This window comes from Cottoperca gobio, chromosome 5 (assembly GCF_900634415.1).
Source record: "Cottoperca gobio chromosome 5, fCotGob3.1, whole genome shotgun sequence".
Lineage (NCBI taxonomy): Eukaryota > Metazoa > Chordata > Actinopteri > Perciformes > Bovichtidae > Cottoperca > Cottoperca gobio.
The window spans coordinates 15,841,965-15,859,221 of record NC_041359.1 but is presented as its reverse complement, the minus strand read 5'-3'; the positions used below and the strand labels follow the sequence as shown (position 1 = coordinate 15,859,221).

At 37.7% G+C, this 17,257-nt stretch overlaps 2 protein-coding genes across 4 annotated transcripts; both read right to left on the bottom strand.

The window, feature by feature from the left end:
- Positions 1–1,210: 1,210 nt before the first annotated feature.
- LOC115007675 (solute carrier family 2, facilitated glucose transporter member 11-like) lies at positions 1,211–6,091 on the bottom strand. The gene is made up of 12 exons (XM_029430612.1): positions 6,071–6,091; positions 5,625–5,723; positions 5,020–5,180; positions 4,503–4,627; positions 3,981–4,110; positions 3,523–3,671; positions 2,592–2,779; positions 2,342–2,452; positions 1,844–1,945; positions 1,694–1,769; positions 1,486–1,613; positions 1,211–1,390 (listed from the first exon to the last, which is right to left on the bottom strand). The coding sequence occupies exons 1-12, from the start codon at positions 6,089–6,091 to the stop codon at positions 1,211–1,213; spliced, it is 1,470 nt and encodes a 489-aa protein (XP_029286472.1).
- Positions 6,092–8,049: 1,958 nt separating this feature from the next.
- Positions 8,050–15,756, bottom strand: LOC115008497 (solute carrier family 2, facilitated glucose transporter member 11-like). 3 transcript variants are annotated; one of them, XM_029432144.1, is made up of 12 exons: positions 15,506–15,756; positions 14,531–14,629; positions 13,795–13,955; positions 12,708–12,832; positions 12,489–12,618; positions 12,229–12,377; positions 11,707–11,894; positions 11,000–11,110; positions 10,010–10,111; positions 9,716–9,791; positions 9,125–9,252; positions 8,050–8,411 (listed from the first exon to the last, which is right to left on the bottom strand). In XM_029432144.1, exons 1-12 carry the CDS (start codon positions 15,527–15,529, stop codon positions 8,193–8,195), a joined length of 1,512 nt encoding a protein of 503 aa, XP_029288004.1. In that variant the 5' UTR covers positions 15,530–15,756; the 3' UTR covers positions 8,050–8,192. The 3 variants fall into 3 exon arrangements, with proteins under 3 accessions (XP_029288004.1, XP_029288005.1, XP_029288007.1); XM_029432145.1 differs by having other exon boundaries at positions 14,531–14,589; XM_029432147.1 differs by having other exon boundaries at positions 13,890–13,955; positions 15,506–15,548.
- Between the last annotated feature and the right edge of the window lie 1,501 nt (positions 15,757–17,257).

Genomic DNA, 17,257 nt, shown 5'->3' with positions numbered 1-17,257 from the left:
ATCTGTCCTCTACTAATTGAAGCAAGGACAGGTAACCTGAATCATTAATTGTTTAAAACTCTTGTTTAAAAGGCACAGTTTTAAATTATTATGAAGTATATGTTTGCACTATGTAATGGCTGTATATCAATGACACCATCAGTGTTTAGATTCATACCCTATAAACCTCGCTTTACAATGCAATGTGGCCCCCCGGGGCGTCCCATTTCCCTTTCACAATAAAAGCCCTAGACATAGGTATCACTGCCAACCAGAGAATATTTCGCTAAGATGCAACTCTACGAAATGGCTTAAAACCTAAAAAACAGAAAAGAGATCCGACAGCTACACCAACCATAACATTACTTGGAAAAGTGATCGGTTTCTGCTTTAAATATCTTTAAGGGTACTTACTGAGATTAACAAGTGTCTAGCCACTATTGAAATGAAATTATTAATATTTAAAAAGGAGAGTGCGAAACGTTCTGACCAATCAGAAGTATTGGTATTCAGCCGTAATGAGAACCTCCCTGTGTTGTTAGGACTGTTGGAAACACAGAGAGGTTGTTCCTTGAACAAGACACCAAAACTCAAAAACTATTCTGAAAGTTTTTCACTGACAGTCGGAAGACTTTGCTGAAGATGTTGATATCTAATGTGTGTAGAGCAAATAAAAAATACATGAGAAAGAGCAGTTTGGAAAGTCCCACACATTTATTTTGGTACAGTTAAAGGGCGCTCTTCTTGCTTAAGTTGGGCAAAAAAGCATGAAACTGAAAAAATGGGTGATAATACTGACAACTGAATTAATTGAAAGCTCAAATGCAAGGCACGGGAAGCTGAAACGTAACTCTGGCAGAATCGGAAGCTAAACTGTAATGCTGTCAAAGCTGGAAGTTGAAATGAAATGTCTGAGAAGGCTGAAAGAATACATGCTTTGTATTAATGGCAGACAAATGAATGGCTTTGCCCTCCAGAGCTGAGAGCTGAATGTATTTCCTGAAGAGAAGGTGTCATCTGTTTTCTATTTGTCAGCTCTCTTGTGTATATAAACGGCTTTCAATATTTCTAATAATCTGTTAGATGTTAATAATAGGTCATCTATACACTTATGTTTGTGTTAAATTATATGGCTGTTTCTTGAAATACAGTTTTATATAGTTAAAAAATGTTTACTGAGAAGTTCATGCTCAAAGTCACAGTTGATAAAATTTTTTTTACAAATAAAACATTAAAATTTAGTTTCAACATCATTGTCAGCGCTCCTGTTCTTGTAATTCAGTTTGTTGAAGTCCTCCATAATCTCTACCATTGTCTTTCCTTTGGTCTCTGGGACAAAATATAACAGAAATGCTGCACTGAAGAAAGTGTAAGCAACAAAAATCAGGAAGCAGAACTGCCCGACTCCATCCTGCGTGGATACACATAAAAACAGTGTTAAATGGAGCAGCTAGCATGATTTGAAGATAGAGATATAAGGTATATGGATTAATTGAGGTATCTCACCACAATGTAGCCGAACAACATCCCCACGAGGAACATGGAAAGCCAGTTGACGGTCCCACTGATCACATATGCAGAAGGACGCCATGCTTGTAGGAAGAGGTCAGCAGGAAGAGCCATAGACACTCCAGCTTAAACAAGATTTAAAAATATATATTAAAAATATCTGAAATGTTTCACTTTTGAGAAAAAACGGCAACAGAAAACTCACAAGGTCCAAGTCCGTAAATGCAGATGACACAGAAGATCAGGCCGATGTTCACATACGGGATCCATGTATTCAGATCCTGCATGAGAAACATTTATAACTCGTCTTCTGCAACACAGGGTGGAGAAGGGTGCACTGTTGGAGTGTATGTACCTTGATGGACAGCATGACGGTAAGTAAACACATGGTGACACCCATCAGCAGATAGCCGTAGCCCATCAGCTTCTTTCTGCCGGCACGATCTATCAAGACGGACTGAGACGCAGCAGACATATAGAATCATACAGGACTTTACACCTTCAACAGTACATCTAACTAATCAACAATCAAAACAATCTGCTTTCTTTCTTTCTTTCTTTCTTTCTTTCTTTCTTTCTTTCTTTCTTTCTTTCTTTCTTTCTTTCTGTCTGTCTTTCTTTCTTTCTTTCTTTCTTTCTTTCTTTCTTTGAGAATCTGTAGTCATCAGTATCCTCATCAAAATGATATTTTTTCTATAATCACTTTGTCAGATCATGTGTATAATAGAGCAAAAGGTTCATAAACTAATATAATTTAAATGCATTCTTTCTCAAAAACTGGATTGTTTACCTTCCTTCAGGTGTCAATGTAATTTCAAGATTCAGTTTTCTGCTACTTTGAAGAGATACTCACACACAGTGTTACGGTGATGAGCTCTGTTGCTCCAATACCAATGGCCAAGTAATGCATCTGGTTCTCTGGCACTCCAGACTCACGGAAGATGTCAAAGGCGTAGAAATACAGCTGGATGAGAGAAGGAAATATTAGAGGCCATTAAACTGGATAGAGCAGGAAATTGAACATGTGTTGTGAAGCAGAACTCAGTTGCTAATAATGTCATTATTAATATATATTATTAAGGGGAGAGCTGAGATGAACATACAGCGTTGATGCCGCAGAACTGAACACCAGCGCAGGGGATGATCAGAGTCAGTAGCTGCCATCTCACACTGCGAGAGCAGAGTACATCCTTCACAGTCTTCGCCTTCTCTCCCTGTGTGCTCTCTCTCTCTTTCTGCATGTCGTCCAGCTCCTGCTTTAAGTCATCCTCCTGCCACAGCCACTGCAAAGCTTTTACATGCATACACCATGCGGGATTATACTGGAGGTTTACAAGTAGGGTTAACCTGTCTTTGCTTGATCTGAAGCGACTTATCAAAATTGTCCATGAGTAGATGCACGCTTCCTTCAGTGCAGTGATACGGTAGAAAGAAAATAGTTCCTACATGAAACTGCTCACAACAAGGTGTGTGGATTAATCTAGAGTAACTGGGTCATGATTTCTGCACAGAGACGATGCTGTTGAGTTTTACTGGTGTATTTATTTGGCACTTTGAGCTCCACAAGCCGAGTGCCATCTAGTTTTATTATATTCAAGAGAAGGCAGACATCTCTACGGCCAATATCTCCAACACTCGGCAGCTCACACCAAAGCGATCTGATTGATAAAGCGCTACTGGTAAGAGGGAAAATATGTATTTTGGGGTGAACTGTTTCTTTTAAGCTTAAAATAACAAGGATCAAATCAGACATAACTGGATAAGATGTCAGTAGAAGTTGCAGGAGCCATTATTAGAAACAACATCACAGCGTTGCACACACAACTAATTTTAAAGACCGCTTCTGTCCCCAGGCAGTAAGATGTATCCACAGTGTTTTTTTATTTTATTGGGAAGGAGGCAATCAATAGTGGATGAACGCTCAGTTCACCGCACGGTGTGGTAAAAGACAAATAAAAAAGGGTATTTCAACTTAAAAGTGTCTTTTAAACTTTATTATCCACAGTGGATACACAGTCTGCTGTTTCCACTCACCTTTTTTGCTGCCTTCAGTGTCTCCTTTGTCAATGTAAAGGTATCGAGGTGCCTCAGGGAAGAAAATCAGCGTCACAAGCTGCAGAATGGCAGGAATACCACTTATAGCTAAGAGGTATGGCCACATTTCTTCTGTGCCCATCATCTCCCTAAACAGAGTGGAAAACATAGACAATCTATTCAGTAGCAGGAAAAAAGGAGATACTGCAGATCTACGAATCGGCACTTAAAATACAATAATTAAATAGCTTAATACATCACTTTGTGCTGCTCATCCTGACTAATTAGTGACACAAAATTGACAAGGTGTTGCACTTTAGTCTGGAACGCGAATGACTGTAAAAGACAACTAGTCCCTTTGCCTCCTCAGTTGGTGAGTAAAATTGGGTGTTTTTCTGTCCAGTTTGTTAAAAAGATGTTTTTGTTATAAAGCTAAAAGTGCCAACATCAGTTCTTACTTGATGCCAATTATTTGACCCGTGACTTTTCCAAATCCAATGAAGATTGAGCTTGTGAGAGTCATGAAACCTCTGAGCTTCTTCGGAGAACTCTCCCCGAGGTACATGAGGTGCACACTCAAGCCAAGACCTGTGAAGAAAGACAAGATGAAGAGGGAAAAAAAGCCTGACAAAAAAAAGGGTAACACACACACACTACATGTCATCGTAAGGAAGAGTATTAGGGCCAGGCATAAGGAAAGAAAATACATACTTTCAGTAATGCTAATCGTTTGATTTATTCTCAAAAATTCGGCTTTAATCATGAAATGTCAAGTATATTCTCAACAATTTGAATTTATCAACAACAATTCGACTTTATTTTCAAAATGCAAAAACAAAATGATCCTCATGCCTGGCTTTATACTTGAAGTCTGACTTTATTCTTGACATTATCCATTTTATTCATGATATGCAAAATAAATGAAAAAATCTTCCTCTTCCTACTCATTTCCTTTTCCTTTCGTCTGGCTCACAACATACCAACATTATAGCCATAGAGAAATCGTCCCAGCAGGATCATCTCAAAAGACTTGGCCATGTGACTGAAGAGCATTAGAAGAGCAGCGACAATCGCCACCACGTTGTTGAACAGGAGAGCTTTCTTCCTGCAAAATTGTAAGAAAGAATTATGATTTATTTGCACTGCTGACGTAGTTTACCTTTTATGTTGTACCCACTTTGTGCTAAGATAATCTAACTATCTCCTGGCATGGAAGTGATATCCATCTTCTAATCAAACTCAAATAAGTGAAACCTGAAATGTAATATGTTAAATATAATTTAAATAGTACTAACAACTTTTTATTTGCTTTTTGCCTTTGAAATAGTTAGCTTTGAATGTTTTTAATCATATTTTTCAACCTTTGTAGGTGAAAAGGTTCCTTGATTATGTGTATATTGTATAATGTGAGATGTCTTTTTAGATATATAACTGTAATGTGTGTTTTGTGTGTGTGTGTGTGTGTGTGTGTGTGTGTGTGTGTGTGTGTCTCTTCACCGGCCATAAGTGACTGGAAGGCTGCCGCTGTGAATCGCCCCGGCACAGGCTCCAAGACTCAACACAGCCACGATGAAGGACCAGATGAGCTGGTTGGTGGAGTCGTCCACTGGAGCTCCGTACCTCAACAACCATGTGTGGTTCACAAAACTCTGAACATGCTGCAGGAAGGTCAGAGAGATCAAGGGACATGAAAATCACGATATCAAGAGAAAATGTTAAATGATAATATTAATATTAATAATGATTCAGTCAAATTCATCTTTAAATTAGTTTTTTGTGCGTTTTGTCTCTTTTTTGGCAAATTAATTACATTCAAAATACGTATAAAAGTGTGGATAGAGTGAGAGTCTGTACAAAAGCATATAAAAAGAACAATTACACTAATGGATAGTAAAAAGGCAACCAGATAAACTAATAAACAAAAAATCCAAAAGGCCTGACATCTAAATTAAATAAATGAATAAACAAGTACCGGTAAATAACAAAAAAATAAATTTACAGTAAAACAAAAGATTAACAATACCATACATTTTCTAAAAGGAAAGGTACAATTGTTACACCTTGTTTCTTAAAAAAATTAAAACACCTGATAGAAATCTTACCACTGCTGGAGAAGCGATGACAGAAACTTGAATCCCATATTGAAACGAGCCCCCGATTCCCAACACCAGCGACAGCAGATAAAGCCTCCAGTACTGCAGCTGAAATGTGAAGTGGAAATCACACATACAGTAATGTCCTCTGTCTTTTAACTATACAGTTACTGTATAAATATTTTCTAATGTTTCCTAAGTACTTTAATTAAAGTGAAATGCTGACGTTAGGACTTGTAATGGAGTATTTTTATTTTGCAGAATTGATGCTTTTTATAATTTAGTAAAGAATCTGAATACATCCTCCACCACTGCATGTATGTGCACATCTTGTTTTTCTACATACACTATTGTAATGAAATTGACTTGCAGGTATTTACAAATACTGTGGATCGCAGTTTAGATCAAGAATCTTATTCCACAAACAGCGCTGTAATGTAACAATGTTCACCTACCTTTCTTGATGTACTTTCCATTTTTCCGTGCTGACTCCCTGGATGTTGGCTGCAGAACGGAGCAGGAGAGCACCAGCCTATATAATGAATGCTGCCTGAAGTTACACATCCATAGACTTTGGTTGTCCATTGATGTTGTTACAGCATGATTGTCATGTTCATGACGCGCGTGATAGGGATGACCAAACGCTGCACTAGATCAACCTGGTCTCTCTGGTTGATTGTTCCAAGAAAGTCCTGTCAGAGTTAGGCATTACTGGGAGGGTGATGCCATGAACACATTTAATGGTTGTGTTGTTCACAAAACTCTGACATCTTGTACAGTAAATGTACATTTACATTGAAAAATATTAATACCTGTTCGCCTCCTAATGCCTCAAACACACACACAGAACATATATAGCTTATTGTGGAGGGAAGCTATTCTCCTTTTTAAAAATGCAGATGAAATCTTAAAAGTTATTTGGGTTGATCTACACACGTCTGCTTATATTTCAGGCCAGTGTCACACTGAACACAAGGTCATCCAACATGGCCAAGGTCCCACCTGAGAGGAGAGAAGATCGCTTTATATCTCTTTGTTTCCTTTTAAAACTGATTAAATATTCAAACGTTTTTATGGCTACACCATCAGATCAAATGTTGATGTCCTTTGTATCGGTTTCTGCATGTTTAACCTAAGATCACACTCTTACATTGGGTTACTCATTTGCTTATTTGCTCTGATTTATAGTGTGACAATGTATTAATCAGCTGTGCGCAATTGTGATTTTCAAAAATGTCACTAGAAATGACAAATCTTTGTGGTTAAACAACGTGCACAACTGTGTGTAATGATTTACATTTGAAGACGGGGCACATCTTGATTTTTGCTGTCATTTCCCTTTTTTTGTTTTTTCTTACTCACGTGTCTTTGATTTTTCAGAAAAGTATTATTATTATTATTATTATTAATAATTTATTTTCCACACCTTATGCCAACTGCCTATACAAAGTGAAAATACTCATAACATAAAAAAACTAAATACAATGATTAATTATTGTTGTAGTTGTAGTAAGAGGGAATGTGTGTGTGTGTGTGTGTGTGTGTGTGTGTGTGTGTGTGTGTGTGTGTGTGTGTGTGTGTGTGTGTGTGTGTGTGTGTGTGTGTGTGTGTGTGTGTGTTGTGTGTGTGTGTGTGTGCGTGCGTGCGTGCGTGCGTGTGTGCGTATGTGTGTGCGTGTGCGTGCGTGAACACGTGATGACGTAAAGGAGCATTTGTGCTCACCAAACCAATGGTGGGTAAATAAATAGCCTATTGACACTTTTGACTCCAAACTAAATGTATTTAATGTGACTGTATTACTGTTATTACTGTTGTTATTATGTATAAAAAGCACCTTTTATTGAAAAATTACATTTGAAAAGCCATGTTGATATAAGATACTTTTATTAGCTCAGAGTTAGATCATTAAAACAAACAAACGTCGATATACCACATACACAATTGCACATATTAATATTGTTTAACTGCTCACTCTGACCTTTCACCTCCAAAATGAGGATAAAGTTGCCATGGTCGTTATTAACTGCTGGTAACATGAATGACAATTTATTCTTTGTCCTATTAAACAAGAAAACATGTCTTAATAAAATGTATTACTGTTTATTTACCAGGCTGAAAAGTTTAATTATTTGCCTTAAGACATGACTTATTTTCTGTCAATATACAGTAGTTTTAATTACAGTAAACCAACAATAAATCAAAGTTCCAGACTTAGATGTAATATATTAAAAAACAAAAGGCAGGGTACTATGCATTTTGCATGTTTCTTCATCAGACTCACTTCCTTGTTTTTAAAGTAATCTAAAGTAGTGTTATCATAGTTTTCAAGCACTGCTGTTTACGGACTATCTTTTCAGTAGTTTTTGTCCTATAATAAAAGTGACACAGTGCACCAAGTAAAGATGTCAAAGAAAATTCCTTTAAATTCTTTTAATAGAAAACACAATCAAGAGCCAAGTTGCTTTCGGTGATATGAAAGTTCATGACATTCATGACGTCTTCCAGCTCAAGCAGGTCAGGTCAAGGTGAGGCATACAGTGGATGTGACCGTGTGTGTTTCCAGGACAAGAAGTCCGTCTAACAGGCCGTGGAAAGACACACTTCCCCCAGCTGATAGTGAGCTTTAGTTTGCGGCACACACTTTTCTTCCTGGCCTTTGAAGTTGAGCTTGTGGAATTCACTTGTGATGGCTGACAGAGACTTCCCCTTTGTCTCAGGCAGGAACAGGCCGACAAACAGCGCAGACAGCAGGCAGACCACTCCGAAAGGCACAAAGCAGTACTCACTCAACTCGCTCTGTAAAAGAAATGCAACGGAAAACTATCAGATGAATGTAAGACATGATATAAATGACTGAAAAGTCTGAAGGTGTGCTTCAATCTGAACCAACTCCAAGCCTCTGTGTTCTTTTCTTGTATAAGTATACGTATGGAGAATAATAAAAAATAAAGTATATTATTGGGAATGAATGAACTAAAACCTTAACTTCAAATTCCTGTTAGAAAGATCAGTAGGACCAGAGATAAAGCCACAAAGTCCATCATTTCCTCAGTTTCAGACTCTGAACTCTGGGAGGCGCTATAAGATGCCTTTTTCCTATTTCTAAGAAGTCACTCATGTTGCATTTTACCCTTCCTGTTAGCTTGTTGTCTGTAGCCTCCGAATTCATTCATTCATCCCCAACAGTTCTAGACGTTTCATAGAAAACAATAATGATATCTCAGTTTTTTATGTTTTATTTCAAACATTCCTTATTTTGTATTTGTTGTGTCAGACTCATTGTCAAACCATTCCACAAGTGAACCCCTTTGACAGATATTGTTTATATTAGTATAGTAGAGGTGGAGACAGGAAACAGAGAGGGGGAGAGCAGCCAGGACAAGAACAATAAGCAAAGTATGTTTTAAATAGAACCTTTGTTTTGTCTTATTAATCATGCTTAGTTTTAAATGTACATATGCTTGTTCATTGTCACTGCATGTTAAATGGATGTGTAGTGACAGACTGACCACTAGAAATGGAAAGATCATCCCCATGATGAAAAGGTTGAGCCACATCATGGAGCCAGCGATCATGTAGGCGGCCGGCCGAGCCGTCTGATTGAAGAGCTCTGTCGGCAGAATGCCAGTCACCCCAGCTGAGACAAAACATTTTCATCAAAACATTTTGATCAGAGTTAGCTTCATCATCACGTCCATATAATTAGAAAATTAGTAGAAATAGAAACATTAGCTATTATAGTCTGACCTGTACTGATTTCTTATATTTGATAACACATAATAAGCACTTAGTTGCTTCATTATACATTCATGAAAGAATGATCAACAATTATTAAAGCTATATAACAAACTTACACAGTATTCCTGTATAACAGAAGTTTAAAATATCTCCCTTATCAGAGTGCAATACTTGCAATACTTGGCTTTTTATTTATTATTCATTTCTTTAAAAATAATAATAATTAGAATACATATTCTTTTATTTGTCTTCTGGACATGAAAACTTGAATAAAATATGTTTGTTTTCATTTCATTAATGCATCTTGAGAGGACATTTTGTTTGTGTGTTTCACACAAAACCCCTAATATATAGAAACTGACCTGGTCCCATGCCAAAGCTGAGGATGTAGGTGAAGATGCAGGCCATGCTCAGGTACGGCATCCAGGATGTATAGTGCTGTTTGCATGTGGAGAGGAAAGTCAAATATACAGAGTGAGCCACTCACAAGAAGAAAAGACACCAGATCACTTTTTTATTTCATAGATTGACCACAGACTTCTGATATTAAGTCATTACTACAAGTTCACTGCAGACAACTCAAATAATTATCACAAATATTACTTGGTTTCTTTAAACTTATCACTTGAATATGTGAGTTAAGTGATTTATAATACCTCAAATGACAGAGCAATTGTGAAGACGACAGTCCAGATGGTCATGAGGATGTAACCTCCCATCAACATGAACCTCCGCCCTTTACGCTCAATCAGCAGGTTCTGAAAACATCAAAAATATGGACATCAGACTCTTTTATATACATAATAAATTATAACAAATTATATTTAAGATTGTATAGTAAGGTACATAAAGTCCAGAGCAGCAACCACTAAACAAATACAAATGAGGAGTTTTCCTGTTGAATATATAATATGTAACACAATCCGAATATGATAATCAATAATCGCTTTTGAGAATTATTTTGTGTCTCGCTTGTGTCATTTATGAACTTTTTTTTTGTGCTCGGTTGGTAGATATAATTGATCATTAGACACTGTCTTATTTAAGGAATAGTTCTACATAATACAAACAAATTTGCTTATTCGCTTTTTTGCAGAGAGTAAGAAGAGATGATCGACTTCAGTCTCCAGTCTGTGCAGAAAGTATGGAGCTAGCAGCTAGCTTAGCATAAAGAGTGGAAACAAAGACAAAAAGCTAGCCTGGATCTAAAGTTAGCTAATTAACACATTACATCTTGATTGTTTTATCTGTATAAAAACATCATAATGTATTAGTAATGTATTTATATTTTGTATTAATAATCCAAATTTGCAAAGTAATGTAGACTGTCAGATTTAACACAATATCTTTTTCTCAAGTAACAAAAGTATAGTCCATTCAAAGACCTAACTTGTTTCTGTTCTCTCTAATTAGCAGTTATTTCCAGATCCTTAACTTTCTCATTTCTAGGTAGCTACTCAGGGATTGTTGGAAAGCATAGCATCATATCTACAACTGTGAAATAAAATGTAAAACCTGTGGTTTGCACAGTACATGGGGCTGTTCTTAGTCCTTAGTCTTTTCAGCGCTTTAACAGGAATGCAAACAAAAGTCTCTCTTTGCCTCTAGCCGCTTACATAATGTGTGATTTAATGACAGATACTTACACACATTATACACGCTGTGAATTCACATGCACCAGTGCCAATTGTCATATATTGGATTTTATTCTCAGATACTCCGGCCTCTTTGAACACATATGACGCATAGAAGTAAATCTAAAAAGAAAAGACAATAGAAAATGTTAGAGGGCTCAAGAGCATTATTACAAGTGATTGAAGTGTTACAGTAATAAGCAGATTAAACCAGCATTGTGTACAAATACTAATTATATTAATACCCTGCTCGCTCCCTAGAACTGCCAAGCATGTGGCTAAAAGCCTTGAAACACATGAGTGTTTAGTCAGCTTTTTCTGATGAGAAAGCGATTTGTTGCAGCTTTGAACATCAGTTTAGACGCAGTATCAACTCTCATATATACAGAGCGAATATGATAAAATAGACGACAAAGCCTTTTAGTCAAAACAATAAGCTGTCTTCAAACTTCATTCAGTGCACATTACAGCTTCAGCATCACTATACATTATTAATACGACCTGCAGGAACATAAAGAAAGCCACACACAACACAAAACGCTGATGGATGATCTCAAATTTCTAATCAACCTTCTGTCAAAGCAGAGGCCGAAAGAACATCCGATACTGTTACTGTAGCTCGGTATCACTAACACGGATCCTCACGGGTTATATAACAATATATTCCACAGAGACACCCACTGTCACGTTCAGAGACAAATTACTTCTATTCTTCTTACCGAGTCGTTACCGCAGAGCTGCATGGCGCTGCTGATGATCATGATGGAGATGAGCTGCCAGCGCACTGAGCGATCAGTGAAAAGCTCCCAGGGTCGACGGGGCCTCATGCCTTTGGTTTCAGCTTGTTCCTGCAGGATCTCATCGAGCTCGCTGCTCTGGACCTCGCAGCCTCGCAGCCGTCTCAAAGCTGACCCAAGAAAAAGAAAAAACACAACATAAATGACCTGAGAATGTTTCGTTCTGTTATTCTCTGGCTAAAACTTATTATTCTGTTTCTTATAAAGATGTTTTGTATTATTTCATGTGGTTAGTTGACAGAAGTGGCCGAAGAGCGCTCGGATCCTTTACTTAAAGGTTCAATGTGTAATTTCGAGCTACATGCGCCAAAGAAATAGGGGGCAGTAATTCACCTCTAAACTGGGTCCATCCAATCTCTTAATGCTTATATTTTAGTTGTAGTAGTTTGGAATATTTATTGTATTCTAATTTTCCACCACTGTTTCACATATTACAGTCCCCACCGTTAATACAACCCTCTTTGTCCCCCCTGTCGATGAGCAGGTATCTGGGGCTCTCAGGGAACCACGGCAGGGTAAGGAGCTGGATGAAGCCAGGAATGGCATTACTGGCAAGAAGATACTGCCAACACGGCTCACTGCCCAGAATCTCTCTATAAATAAATAATCCAGAGTGTTACTTTGGATATCGTTGGAATTTCTTTTCTTTTTTCCTTAAAGGATTAGCCTGTTTTGAAAAAATAAGTGTCAGACAGTGTCCATACCTGATTCCCACCACCTGTCCTAACACGACACCAAAAGCTGTGAAAACAGCTGATGACAAGGAGACAGCCCCTCTTAAATGCTTTGGTGCACTTTCTCCAAAATACATAGGTTGCACATTCATGCTGATCCCTGCAAAACACACAGTGGCATTCTGTGAAGTTAATCTTAATTTATCAATAAAGGTATTTGAATGCAAACATAAACATTTAATGACGTACCGGCATTTATTCCCACCAGGACACGTGAGATAATGATCATCTCAAAGGACTTGGCAGCTCTACTCGTCACAGCTAAGAGTGCTCCAGTCATGAGGAAAATGTTGTTCAACAACAGGCATTTCTTTCTTGGGAAGGTGAAAAAGGACAGAATATATTGTTAACAACTTTTTGTGGTCAGTCAGTTTTCAGTCTTAAGAAATACTCATGGACTTTCTGTTTGGCCATAATGCAGGGATACCATTCATAGAATCCCAAAACCAGCAATAAATAGATCATGCAAGTGCAACTGTGTAGTGAAAGCGTCATATAGATTATTCCTCTGTGCCATAGTGTTCCATTATTATCCGAAAAATATAAAAAACCCATCAGTGACACATCGTGTTGCACTGGGTGACGATAAATAAGTGCACTGTAGTTTATGGTAGAGTCAATACCACATAAAACTCACTGGAACATCACATTTGTATTAATCCGCGTCTAGAAATAGTGCCCAAAAAATACACTATTTACTCCTGCTTAAATGTAGTTTGCTAAAAACAGTGCCCAGCTGTTTTAGGAAACTATTTATCCTTTTTAATATTGAAATATTGTTTTTGTGACCCATTTTTTTATTTACTTTTATTACTGATTGTTGGGAATGGGATTTAAAAATAAAACTATAAGGGCACTTGCAAGGCGGTTTCCAACGGTACAATACTGCCTTGTGATTTGGATCTGCAAGTTTCATGAAAATCAGGCCAGTGGTTTTTCTGCAATCCTGCAGACAAACAGACAAACTTAACCGAAAACATACCATCCTGGTTGAGGTGAACGACACCAGCCTAATGCTTTAAAGTCAATTATAGATGTAGTATGCACGTATAACTGTTGAGTTTGTGTTTCTTTGATGATCAAAACTCAATCCAGGGTCATATGCATGCACACTCGCGATAGAGGAAATGAAATGAACAATATCTTTATTAAATTATACATATATCAACAGGTCGATTATTCACTCTCTTCGCGTTGCAATGCAATTCTCAATTTGTAATCTTGTGTACTCCTGCATCCATACATTTACAAACAGCAGCATGATGCAGTATGTTACCTCCCGTAGCGTATTGTCATAGGTCCTGCTATAAGGGCCCCTGCAAAGCCTCCCAATGAGAAGATCGAGACAATAATTGTCCAGAACAGAGTCACCTGGTAGTCCTCCAGCTGGATGTCCCAGCGCTCCAAGAACGTCTCATTGATAAAGGTTTGAATAAACTGTGAGAAAAGACAACACTGTCAGCAATACAATTCTCAATGAGTTAACCAAACACAGACAAGTGAACGGAGCAGCGGTTAAAGTGACACTTATTACCTCAGTTATCTGCCAGAAACGTGACTTGACTACAAAACAAATCAATTTAACTTTTATTCTGAATGATCACAATACAATATTTGCAAGATTGTTTGTAGTTGATGGTGCTTTTTATTTGTGAACACAGCTGCTTGGCTTAATGAAACAATGAGGAAAGATTCTACGTCCAGAAATAGTTTCCACAATGAGAATGATTAATCACTGACACAATGAGTCTAAATTTTGTTTCTGCGCTGCACAGCTCCACAGGGAAGACAAACTACACTTACAGATCAGAATCATCAGTATCAATGTTAATGTCCGTTAACACTGGTAGAAATATTAACACTTTTTAAACCCTGCAGCACCTTATCAGCTCTGCAAATGAGTCAACATATGTGTACCTATATTTGAATGAATCAACACTTGGGAACACACACACACACACACACACACACACACATAAATGCAATTTGGCAAATTAGACTCAAAAACGTACAATTGTTGGAGCATTCATTATGGCGAGGTTGTAGCCATATTGAAGAGTTCCTCCACTGGCTGCAGAAGCAACCATTAGTATCAATGTCAGAGAACTGCTCTGTTTATACAAACAGATAAATAGATTAGATGATACACATTTATCTCATCAAGTAGCCCACTAATTTGCTAAAGTCACAGCATCCCCTCTATTTGATCAACTTGTTTCTTCATATATAATCCATTTAAAACAACTGCACAACATGCAGCTGGAGAGACAATATCAGAATTACACCTGCAATATATGACAATATTTATTTTCTAAGTTTAGTCTGCACATTACATTGTTGGGCACAAGTTTTCATCAGGGTTATCAGAGGTGCAAAAAGTACTCATTATGCAGAATAGCCCTTTAAAAAAAAAAAAAAAATATATATATATATATATCATATTAATGGATTATAATTAGTCATGCATTAATCTATACTTTAAATGTAATGCCTTATTACTTTATAGGTAGTTTCACCTATAATAATAATACATCATAATTTATTTCTTGATTTAGATTTTGTATTAATAATCTAAATCTGCAAAGTAGCTAAAGCTGTCAGATAAATGTAGAAAAAAGTTTAAAGTATAAAGGAGCATAAAATGGACATTTTTAAGTAAAGTAGGCCAACAAGTACCTCAAAACTGTAGCCTTCTTAAGCACAGTACTTGAATACATGTACTTAGTTACTTTCCACCTCTAAGGGTGATAGATTTTTTGTGGTGACTTCGTCTTCGAATATCACTGTGGTCAAGTGAAAAGTAAAAATACAGCTTTACAATTCTCTTACAATACAGCTTTGCACCTCGTAGGAACTATACAATTTAAGTAATTAAGTTTTTCTGCAGGAACGTCCAGACGAATGCTACCAAAATTAACAAATCCAACAGGAAGGGGAGTTAACTCTAAGATATATTCCTTATCGAAAAGTAAAATGTGCTTATTTACCTTCTGTGCACCAGCAGGCGACATTGTTAAAAGAAGTGAAAAGGTAAAAAAAAGTGGCTTGATGAAGTCAGATAAAAAACCACACAGCTCAGACCACCTCGGATTACAACACAAAATCGAGCACGCGCTTGGAGCGTGCGTGTGGCGACCTCCTATGATTGGCTACAGTTGTTCAATCTGCCGGTTGACGCATGAGAGACCACATTGTGGAAAGAAAACACTCTTCAGCGATTCAACATTGATTTACTCACACTGTGTGGAGGAAACAGTGTGATAATAATTACCGTCTCTGACGGTTTTTGGTGAGTAATTAAGAACAACAACGCATGCGCAGTGAGGTTTTCCATTGTGCAGGTGCAGAGAGGTGGATGCTTACACGTGGGGTTTCTCTAAATAAATAAATAGATGCTGTTACGTACCGAAGGTGTAGCTAGGGTAAGGGGGACAATAACGCAACAACCAAGGATTGAACGAATCAGAGTAGGAGTGAACGTGTATAATGGTTTATTTCACAAATAAACTGGTTCCAATGAACTCTCCAAAAGTAGGGGTGAGGAAGGGAGCAAATGGTTGAGCCAAACAAATGAAATAAATATAACAAAACAAGGCCTGGCTACTACTGTCCTTGCAACAAAATATAAACAAAAGCCTTTACTAACTGATCTCATAATAAGTGGTGTAAAACACATACAGAAGTGGAAACAACCTGCTAACTAGTGTTTCTAACAAAGAAGTCTCTATGTGTATGAAAACGTACAGGGTACCCCCAATTTACCTAAATCCACAACCTCACACATACACACACATTACTACAAACAGGACTGTATATAATTTGCTTGGTCTGGGGACATCAGCAGTAGGCCACGACACAGGCTGAAGAGAGAGTCTCCCAGCTCTTCCTGGTCCTCCTTTATTGAGGGCCCGTAATCACCACCTAATTAGCTGACAGGTGAGAGAAGAGGGCGAGGAGAGAAAAACACAGCAAGACCAACACACAACCTGCCTGGCACGTAACAGATGCACTAAAGGATAACTCAATATGTTAGATATAAATACATCAAATGCACACTATACATATTTCAGATATGTTTTTAATCCTAAATGTAACATTTATTTTAAGAACCTAATCCTTAATGTTCTGTTTCTCATAAGTACTTCTGTACACATGCATTCATACATTTTTAATCCATTATTTCTCTCCTTGGATAAGTGCAAACAACCATCAGGATACAAACTCTGAACAGCAATAATCTTGCAAGTACATTAGCTTCAAATTGGTGAAATAATTTTAAGTGCTGTACATTAGCTTCAAATAAGCCAAACCAATGTAAGTGCAACATACAGAAATAATAATTTTTTCTTTTACATTTTTCTTTTTTGACCAAGGTGCTGTCAAAACAGATGGGTTTTCAGTCTGCGACGGAAGGTCTGCAGACTTTCTGCTGACCTCATATCAATGGGGAGCTCGTTCCACAATTTTGGAGCCGGAAGATCGACCGGTATATTGAGAGCTTTGCCTTCTGGCTCAGCTCTCTTTTCGTCACAACGGTGCGGTAAAGTGACTGTAATACCGCCCCCGCTGCTCCGATTCTCCGGCCCATCTCTCGCTCCATCGTCCCCTCACTCGCGAACAAGACCCCGAGGTACTTGAACTCCTTCACTTGGGGTAATGGCTCATTCCCTACCCGGAGTAGGCAATCCACCGGTTTCCTGCTGAGAGCCATGGCCTCAGATTTTGAGGTGCTGATCCTC